This window comes from Gossypium hirsutum, chromosome A02 (assembly GCF_007990345.1).
Source record: "Gossypium hirsutum isolate 1008001.06 chromosome A02, Gossypium_hirsutum_v2.1, whole genome shotgun sequence".
NCBI classification, from domain to species: domain Eukaryota; kingdom Viridiplantae; phylum Streptophyta; class Magnoliopsida; order Malvales; family Malvaceae; genus Gossypium; species Gossypium hirsutum.
In genome coordinates this window covers 2,246,560-2,257,705 of record NC_053425.1, presented here as the reverse complement: position 1 = coordinate 2,257,705, position 11,146 = coordinate 2,246,560, and the positions used below count along the sequence as shown (strand labels likewise).

The following is an 11,146-nucleotide window of genomic DNA, read 5'->3' as shown; positions in this document are numbered from 1 at the left end:
CTAAATAAAATAATAATAATTCAGTGATAAAAAATAGAACGAAGGCAATAGTGTAATAACCATTTTTATAATTTACCCTTTTAATAATTATAAATAAAACAATCTCACAACCTATAGAGTAAACGCCTTTGGTCAATAAACCAAATGTTTTCGGACTTGAGGTAGCTAAACTAAGAGATTATAGGAAAGTAATTATGAAAAGTGATTGTTTAGAGGTAGTGGAGTGTTTTATGAATAAATCTGGGGATTGTAACTCGATAACATTGGTACAAAAGATTACTGCAGTTAAGAGGTACTGTCAAATGGTGAAATTCTAATTCATTTGAAGTGAGGGGAATGTGGTTGTTGATTGGATTGTTAAAACTTGTCCGAGAGGGGAGTCTGAGCTCACAATTATCGATTTTCCTACTTTTCATGTGAGGAAGCTTTTGTTAGATAAATTGGATAATTCTTTTGTAAGGCCTTTTTAAGCTAAAGGCACTCGGTCGCCTTCTTTTATTAATGAATCCTGAATAAACCATGCATGTTGATGGCTTAATGAAGTTGGAGTTGGTTTGCCTCCGCCAGAAAGGCGCAGTGTTTTTCTAAGTCCTTTCGGAGTCCCGAATGAACTCCGAACAAGTTGTTTCTTTAAGCTCTTTCACCATTCTCTGAGCCAGCAGATGAATGAGATGACAGGTTTAAAAGGTTTGGTGGATGAAGGCACTAACGATGGTTTATCTCGGGATTTATTCATCTCCTTTGTTTTCACGATGGTTCAACGGTAGTTGGCGATGACTCCAAACCCTTGCTAGCTAGTTGGTGTTCCTCGGGGCTTAGGACACCTTGTGGGCTGGGTTTGAGTTTGTTAGCTCTCTTGAGAAAATCATATCAACAATGAGCAACAACAACCAAACAATTAGCACAAACATAAAGTTTTAGAACATTAAGAGTCCAAGATACATGTGATAAAATTATTACATTATCTCCTCCAAGAACGCATGTTCTTTTTTTTTCACAACAGTCAACAAGATTACATTGATTATTTTGTCTTCATAACTGAAACTGTTTTTTTTCTTCATATGATTTAAATCCAAATATCTGAAGTACAATCACCACCTGGGTATCTCATCTCATGAGCCAAACAAGGACCATCAGGTTCAGCTCCAAAATCAACAAAAAAATCTGGGTTTATTTTCAGACCACCATGCTCAATGTCCACATCAATCTGTATCATATGTGAACCTTTCTCTATAACATCAGGGTAAAACTGTCGATCCCATGTGCTAAACAACGAGTTCGTCACATACAGCCGTTTCCCATCTAAGCTTAACTGTGTCATATGAGGTCCCCCTCGCAGACAATGTCCCTACAAAAACAAACACAAACAATGTTCATCATCAATATCGCCATTGATAGGCATAATCCGACAATTTTGTTATTATATCAATGTTGTAAGAACAAGACCTGGATTTTAGGAACATCGGCTTGCCATGTTTTACCATCTTCTGTGACTGCTGTTATGGGGCTGCCCTTTTGCAGCAATCCTCCGACGTATACTTGGCCGACCAAGATTGGGTTTTTGGGGTCTTCAATGTTGTATTGTCGGACATCGCCGTGGAACCAGTTGACGAAATATAGGAACCGGTCGTCGAGAGAGATTAAAAGGCCGATTATGAGTCCGGGCATTTCGGGGAGAATCCAGTTTTGTACCTTCAATGGTTTCACTGAGATAGCCACCTCGTGACTCCATGATGATCCATCTTGGGTCTTGAAAAACCGTACCATGTTGCTTGAGAGGATACACTCGACGTACCCTGTGTCTTTGGTTGGATCATGCAAGAATCTTATCTGCAAAGAAAATACATCATTGTATATGCATGCATATAGCGAATCCCAAGTCTAAGAAAGCAGGATTTATTGCATTTTGCATACACAAAATATGAAGTAAATTCCAAATTATTCTCTAAAATTTAAAACATTTAAATTTAACCCTTAAAATATTAATATTATATCAATTAGACTTTTCTATCAGTTTAGTCATTAAATTGAATATTAAATGTCTTGTTCAAATATGTTTTAGAACATAATTTAAACCAATAGATAAAATTATAAACATGTGTGACATTGCATAAAATAGATTGGATCCTATGTATTAAAGAAAATACGCTTCTTAAATCTATTGATACTTTGCTTTTTTTACACGTTAAACCTAGATTGGTCATGGGTAAACAATGTTTTAAAAACCAAATCAAAGTTCGATAAGTTGAGCTTTCAATTTTTGATTAGATCAAACAACCACTCAAAATATTAAAAATAAATAAATTAACAAAAATAAAATTAATAAAAATTAAAAATATTGAAAATTAGAAAAATATATTTACAAAAAATTAAAGATGATAATGAAAATTTTTAAATTATTTTAAGAAAAAACAGTTTTTTCAATACTTTAAATCAAATTTTTTTTATTATATGTGACCGGTTATATCTATATTTTTGATTCAACTTGTTAATTCAATATGATTTTAATAATATTGATTATAAGTACACACAAATTTACAATATGATACACATGTTAATTTCAAAGTGAGTATTTAGACTGAGAAAATAAGGTGATTAGTATAGTAGTTAATGAAGATTTGGTTTAATTAACCCTTAAAGTTACCTCTCCGGGGATAAGACCATTGTCACCGAGATCCAATGTCTGTTTGAGCCGACCATCAGGCCAATCATACACAGACAGTTGTCTTCCATAGAAACCGTCTTCGACATGTTTAAGGGTAAAACCTTGGGTGAATGCCGAAGGAGCACCAAACGTTGAGCAGATCATCGTTTTATGTCGAGGTTGGTACCAAAAATCGTAGCTAAACTCAGCTTTACGCCCTGGTTTCTCCCACCTAAAAAAACCAACAGCAACAAGTGAAACAGCTTAAGCTTAATGACAATTATTTTCATGGTCTGAATTGTTGTTTTTGTTTTTGCATTTACCTCCCTTTGATGTTGAACTGGGAATCGAGGAGAAGGAATCCGTTGCCTTGGGCGTTTCCATCTTTGTCGCCAAGAAATGAAATCATTATTTCGCCATTGGCCAGGCAGTGAGATGTGTGGGGATATGCCAGGCCGGTTTTCTCAATGATGTGCTCAGGTTCCACCACTTTGTGCAACGAGGGAGCCTTGGGGTTCTTTTGTGTGTCGATCACATAGATACGACCAGAGCTGAAACAAGCAAAATATTCATATAATATACTTCTGCTATACATATATTCTCTTTTTTAAGTAAATGTCTAAGATTACTCCTATATTCATAAATAGAAAAATAATGCACTTCATCTTTTTATATTAACAATAATATCCATATTAGTTAAACTAAAACTCAATCAAGTTGTACTATATTATTCAAATTTAACACTCACTTAAGTTTTGTATAATATAAATGTTATTTGAAAATGGAAAAGAGAATTACATCAACCACATTTGAACTCATCATTAAAGCATCAACAATAGCTTAATCATTACTTTTGCTGTTTGGTATTTATATAAAAAGAAATAAGCAAAAGGGTTATATGTTAAATGGTAATTAAATAAATTAATTGTATATAAAAATAATTTTTAATTTTTAAAAAAAGAATTTCATTATATTTTAATAAATTTAACATTTGTAAATCCATCATAGAAGTGTTCATGAGCTGGATCCGGTCAGGCTTAAGTATGATATTAATATATTTTATACTTGTCCAAACTCGGTCTGAAATATTGTTCTAAAATTTTGTCCAAACCCGCTCATATTTGTAAAAGATTAATCCAAACCAATATTTTTTACAATATTTATATTATTTTATTTAAATATATAATAATTTTATATTTTTTTTATTTATTGAAATTTTTTATATAGTTATCTTAATATTATTTTAATGTTTATATTCGAGTAGTGTTATATATTTAATATAGGTTAATTTTTTTAATATGTTCTAAATTACATAATATATAAAAATAATATAACATAAAATATTATAAACTTAAAAACGGGTTGGGCTCAGGCTTAAAGCTTGGGCTGTTAATGTTTAAGCCCAAGCCCGACCAATATTTTAAATGAATCCATTTTTTTGTCCAAACCTATTTTTCAAACCTAATATTTTTGCTTAAACCCTTCTAAATTTCGGGCAGACGAGCGAGTAATTCGACCGATGAATAGGTCTAATACATCATAAGTGGATACTGTTTTATAAGGTAAATTGTACTTTGATGGTTTTTCCATTATATCTTTTACATAAATATAAATATATATATATAAAATAAGATTTCTAACACAAAACTTTATAAATTTCACCATTTGTTTTCACGTAATAAGTCAACCATAATCTAATATTTTTAATCCACCGATGTAACCTGTTTTAATCGGTTACAGAATTGTCTTCACCATCAAAACCAACTCCATTGAACCAAGTTAATTGAAAATTATAGTTTACTACTCTACCCTAAAAAATTAGACATGCTACAGTTTCTTACAGCAACGAAGGCAAGATCAGAAACCGTCGATCAGATGATGGATCACCATGACAAGAACTACAAGCATTCCACCCTGTATGATGTAGTTCATCACCTATATATGGCAAAGATAGCCTGTGTATAACTTTAGAGTAAGTTGGTGAGTTGGGATCTACATCAACTGTTGCCAAGAAATCTGGCTTCTCTCTTCCAGTTCCTATATGTATGCATACAGATCCATTGTAAAAAAATAAAAAAGAGAAAGAAAAAAAAACCCACATAGATGAACATAAGTAATTACTTAAAACATGTTTGGTTTCAAAGAAAATGAAAGAAAAGTAGTATTACCATTATAAACACAAGTAACATACATAAGAGCTTCTTTAGGACCAGACATGGCTTCCAGTGGAGTTCCATATCCTGGTCCTGTTCTCTTGCAACACGCTACTTCTTCACCCATGGCAAATTCTCTCTCTCTCTCTCCACTCGCAATCTACCAAAAGGAAAAAAAAAACTTTATCTTTAGAAAGAGGGTTTGTATGAGTAATTTGGTAGTGAAAAGCATGGGGAAAATCCTTCGTATTTATAGGCTCTTTGGGTAGCTGTGGGGGCAGATAAAGGCCTTGGTGCCTAAATTTTTTGGGTCACAAAATAGAAATGATTTATTTTAATTTTTTTTAAATGTTTATATCTTTTGCTTTTAATTTATAACTAATTTTTAATGGTTATAACATGTGATTTTATACATTTAATTTTTAATTAGTTTTTATATAATGTATTTTTAATTATTGTAATTAAAATTTTAATTTGTTATTCAAATGGTTAAAAATTAATTAACTTATTTAAAAATTTAAATATAATAAAAAATTCAAATATTATATTAAAATATTGATATTTTATAGATAAATAATTTTTAATAATATTTTAAAAAATTTAAATCATAATTAAAATATTTTTACTATTTTTAATATACAATATAAATTTAGTTCATGTAATCATTATTTAAAATAATAATTAATGAATGCTATTAAAATATATAATTATTTTAACTATTAAAATATAGTACAAATAAAAATTTCCTATTATTAAAGAGTTTTTATAAACAATAAACGTTGATATATTATAAAATAAATTCTTATTCAATTTTTAATTTCTTAATAATCAATAAATTCACTATTCTAATTTATTTATTTTGATTTAATTGCTAAAATTATTTTGATTTTCATAATTTTCATTTTAAAAATTCTCACCATAATTCTTACCATTTTTTAGCTTATTTTAATTCATTTGATATGTAAATATATATTTAATTAATCTTAAATAAAAATAGTTTTAAATTATAAAATAAATATTAATATAAGTATATATTTTCTAATACTTTATTAATATCAATATAAGAATTTCTTAATAATAAAATTAGGGGAGCAAAACTCGATTCAATTCAAAAAAACTTCGAATTTCAAGTTAATCGAATTGAGTTGGTTGAGTTATTCGAGTTTTGAGTTCAAGTCAGGTTGAATTTTACAATCCAAATAATATATTGGTGTAAATAACCCTTTGGTCTCTATCAGTTTTGAAAATGAGCAAATTGGTCCCTCTCAACAAAAATTACATAATAATTCAAAATAATTTTTAAAAATTCAAAATAATTATAAAGAATCATTTATATATTTTTTAAATTAGGAAAGTTTTAAAAAATTTCTAAAGAAAGTTAAATTTTAATTTTTTTTAAAATAATAATTCTAGAACCTAAATAAGTTAATTAATGATTTAACTTTATCATACTAAAGTATCTTTTTCTTTTTTTTTTTATTTTAAAAAGTTTTCAAATTTACATGCTCTAACATGAAATTAATTATACTATACAGGGGCAAAGCCAGAAAATTTTTTTAGGGGGGTCGGATGAAATTTTAAGTTTTTATAGTTTATATTTTTATAATTTATAAAGGATTAAATTAAATTTTTATAATTTTAGGCGGGCCAAAGTGCAATTTTACCTTTACTAATTTAAAATCTTTAAAAAATTTTAAGGGCCTAAAATGAAATTTTCTATTTTAGGGGGGGCCGGGGACCATGCCACCCCCCTGGCTACGCCCCTAATACTATAACAAGATCTTAATTTAACATGTCTAATTTTTTAATTTAACTCAAACAACTTCGCTCTATTCGACTTGACTCAAAATTTCACTCGACTTGATTCAAAAAAATTTAAATTAAATTAAGATAATAAAATAGAACTCATAGTCTCGATTAACTAAAAAAATTACTCAATTTGATCAACGTGGTCTAATTCATGAATAAAGTCAATCAAATTGCAATATTTTAGTTTATCTAATTTGATTTTTTGAAGTGGAGAAGTTAAAATTCATCTTTACTTACTTTAAGTAGGCTTTAACCAAGAATTTAAATTTGATCTAATTTATGAATAAAATGTGTAAAGTAGAAAAAAAAAAGTGATTGAAGATTATGAAAAGCAAAGGTTGATTTGGAATTGCTGTTTGTCATTACTGAAGGATGATCAAATGTCGGTCCAATTCAATGCGACCTATTAAAATCGTTTAACGTGATTCAATTATTCATTTTATGAATTGATTTTTACATTTGGACCCATTATATATATAAAGTATTTTGTGAATTAAGTGTTAACTTAATTGATATCAGTATTATTGTTAATGTAGGAGGACGTGGGTTTAAGTATGCTGAAGTCTTTTATTCTTCGATTTAAGAGTTGGGAAGAAACTATAGATAATTTTAGACATTATATTAACTGTGGGTTCTTTCTTTTCTTTTTCTCAAATACGTTGAAATTGGTAAATGTATATTTCAATTATTTTGATTTTGATATTACAACCACCTTGGGTTACTTTTTTAAATAAAACAACATTTAATCTTTGGATTTTTTGAAATCTTTTATCAATTTAGTCCTTGAACTTTTACTTTATGCACATTAATTTTGGATTTTGATTTTCTTTTATCAATTTTGGTCATGTGAAGGCGTGGTACTTTGATATTATATATGTAGCATCATTTCCTTAAGGATATAATTGTGTCGTATCATCATATGAATAATTAAAATTAAGAAAAATATTATTCACCCGATCACCTCTATTGTCTTCCTCATGTTTATGAGCTATTTTAATTAATTTTAAAATTCAAAATTATAATATAATACTATATTTGGCTCAATCGATTTTTGATTTAACCGGACTAATCCGATTTTAATAACCATGTTATTCAGGGGATGGATTTTCTTTATACCAAATAAAAGAAATATTATTTTATGATACAATTGAACCTTTAAATAAACGTGATCTATCCAACTTGTTATCTAGAATATTAAAATTTTAGTGATAGGAAACCTTATTATTATATCATTTACCGGGTAAATTATCTAGTTGGTCACCTAATTTTTAAAGTGTTTTTATTTGGACACCTAAAATGAAATCCTTCCAATTTCATTACTCAATTTTTAGGGTACTTTCATTTTAGTCACCCAACTGTTAAATCTCTAACGGTGGTTAACTGTACATGCCACATCATGTTTACACTTTCATTTTAGTTACCCCAAAAATATATTTTTAAAAGTATTGATTGGGGTAAAAAAAAGGATAAAATTGAAAAAGTGGTAGAAACTAAAATAATGCATTAAAAAATTATTAAATTGCACTTTTTTATGTCGAAAATTCTAAATTTCTTTTTTTTCAATATTGAAATTTTAAATTTCAAAATATAAAAATCAAATAAAAAATTATTCTTTGATAATGTTAACCGATTTGTTACTGTAATATTCAAATTAGTTAAATTACTCATCTTCTAAATTTAAAATTTTATTTTATGTTTTCATATTATTTTTAATGAAATCAACCCAATAACTCATATTTAATAATTGTTTACGATATTTAATTTTATTATTATATAATATCGAATCTTTCATACTAAGCTAAAAAGCAAAGAAAAATTATTGCAATTAATTAAATTAATTGCTTGTTCTTTGTTTGGGTAAAGAAGTGATGAAAAAGTTCTGGGTTTCGTTTGTCATGGAAGATAAAAGCTAATATGGCTAAAATTATTTTGATTTTCATAGTTTTCATTTTAAAAATTCTCACCATTTTTTTAGCTTATTCTAATTCATTTGATATGTAAATATATATTTAATTAATCTTAAATAAAAATATTTTTAAATTATAAAATAAATATTAATATAAGTATATATTTTCTAATACTTTATTAACATCAATTTAAGAATTTTTTTAAAAAATAAAATTAGGAGAAAACTCTATTTGATTAAAAAATTTTAAATTTCAAGTTAATCAAATTGAGTTGGTTGAGTTATTCGAGTTTTAAGTTCAAGTCAAGTTAAATTTTACAATCTAAATAATAGATTGGTGTAAATACCCTTTGGCCCCTATCAATTTTAAAAAAGAATAAATTAGTCTCTCTCAACAAAAATTACGAAATAATTCAAAATAATTTTCAAATTAAAAATATTTATAAAAATTATATATTTTTACAAATTATGAAATTTTTTTAAAAAAAATTTAAAGAAAATTAAATTTTTAAATTTTTTTAAAATAATAATTTTGGAACCTAAATAAGTTAATTAATGATTCAAGATTAAGATACTAAAGTATCTTCTTCTTTTTTTTTTCTTAGAAAAAGTTTTCAAATACATGCTGTGACATAAAAATAGTTAACAAGATTTTAATTTAGCATGTTTAATTTTTTAATTTAACTCGAATAATTTCACTCTATTCGACTTGACTCAAATTTCATTTCACTCGACTCGATTCAAAAATTTTTTAATTCGAATTAAAATAATAAATTAGAACTCATCAACTCGATTAACTCAAAAAAAAATTTACTCAATTTATTTCAAGGGTTCTAATTCATGAATATAAAGTCAATCAAATTACGATATTTTAGTTTATCTAATTTGATTTTTTTGAAGTGGAGAAGTTAAAATTGATCTATACTTACTATATAAGTAGGCTTTAACCAAGAATTTAACTTTGATCCAATTTGTGAATAAAACGTGTAAAGTAGACAAAATGTGATTGGAGATTATGAAAAGCAAAGGTTGATTTGGAATTGATGTTCATCATTTATGGAGGATGATCAAATATCGGTCCAGTTTTATGACACGTATTAAAATAATTATTTATTTTATGAATTGATTTGTATATCTGGACCCATTAGATATATATGAAAGTGTCTTTTCAATGCAATAAAACATAAGTTCAAACTATGCAGATTTTTTAAGAGTTGAAGAAAGGCTATAGATAAATATCTCTTCTTCCTTTTTTTTTTCTCAAATGCGTTAAAATTAGTAAATGTATATTTCAATCATTTCGATTTTGATATTATAACCACCTTGGTTTACTTTTTAGTCTTTGGATTTGAAATCTTTTATAAACTTAGTCTTTGGATTTGAAATCTTTTATCAACTTAGTCTTCTTTTTTCTCAAATGCGTTGAAATTAGTAAATGTATATTTCAATTATTTCGTTTTTGATATTACAACCACCTGTAGTTTTCTATCAAAAATATTGGCATATTGTGGGGAGGAAATCACTGAGTATTGCTTGGATGTTCTTAAATGTCGACGAAACATGGAGGAGGTGAATAAAACATGCTTAGTCCTAATTCCTGAAGTGAAATCACATAAGAATATGAGCCAGTTTAGACCCATCAGCTTATGTCATGTCCTCTATAAGATTATTTCAAAGATTATCGTTAACAGATTTTGACAAGTATTACATTGCTGTATTGATGATAGACAAGGAAATTTTGTTCCAGGAAGGAAAATCACAAATAACGTACTTGTGACTTACGAGATTTTACATTCTTTTAAGAAAAGAAGAGGATATTCAAACAGGGGTTTTGCTTTAAAACTTGACTTGAGCAAAACATACAATAAAGTTGAATGGTGTTATGTGGAAAGCCTAATGCGTAAAATGGGATTTTATGAAGAATGGATTTCGCTTATAATGAGTTGTATCTCTAGCGTTTCATATATAGTGGTGACTAACTGACAATATGCTGTGAAATTTCGACCTTTAAGAGGTTTAAGGCAAGGAGATCCCCTAAGCCCATATTTATTATTTGTGCCGAGGGGTTTTCACGTTTAATTAATATGGCAAAAATGGATAAGGGACTTTTAGGTGCAAGGGTGGGAAGGAGTAATACTTCAGTCACACATTTATTCTTCGCTGACAATAGTATATTATTTGGAGAAGCATCGACTGAGGGAGCTAATGTTATAGGAGAAATTAAGGAATGCGAAGAAATATCAGGGCAAAAGGTCAATTTTGAGAAATCTTTGATATACTTTAGTGGCAATGAGGAAAAGGAAATACAGGAGTAAGTGAGGAACATATTGGGTATACGAATTTCTAATAATCCAGAGAAGTATTTGGGGCCGCCTATTATGGTTGGTCGAAGGAAAAAAAAGGGCTTTTATTGAGACGAAAGAACGATTCAGCAAGCTAATAAACAATTGGATTGGTTGCTTCTTATCAGCAAGAGGTAAAGAGGTATTTCTCAAATCCTCATTACAAGCTGTTCCGATTTATGCAATGCAATGTTTCAAGTTACCAGTTTCTTTATCTAATGAGTTTGAAAATATTATGTGCAAATTATGGTGGCGGAATCCCAAAAAGAATAAAAGAATTCAATGGTGTAAG

The 11,146-nt window shown here is 27.9% G+C and overlaps 1 protein-coding gene across 1 annotated transcript; it reads right to left on the bottom strand.

Annotated features, from left to right (window-relative positions):
- Positions 1–898: 898 nt before the first annotated feature.
- On the bottom strand, positions 899–5,015 carry LOC107939151 (selenium-binding protein 2). The gene is made up of 6 exons (XM_016872433.2): positions 4,813–5,015; positions 4,486–4,681; positions 2,968–3,195; positions 2,645–2,876; positions 1,447–1,830; positions 899–1,348 (listed from the first exon to the last, which is right to left on the bottom strand). The coding sequence occupies exons 1-6, from the start codon at positions 4,922–4,924 to the stop codon at positions 1,067–1,069; spliced, it is 1,434 nt and encodes a 477-aa protein (XP_016727922.2). The 5' UTR covers positions 4,925–5,015; the 3' UTR covers positions 899–1,066.
- Positions 5,016–11,146: the final 6,131 nt, after the last annotated feature.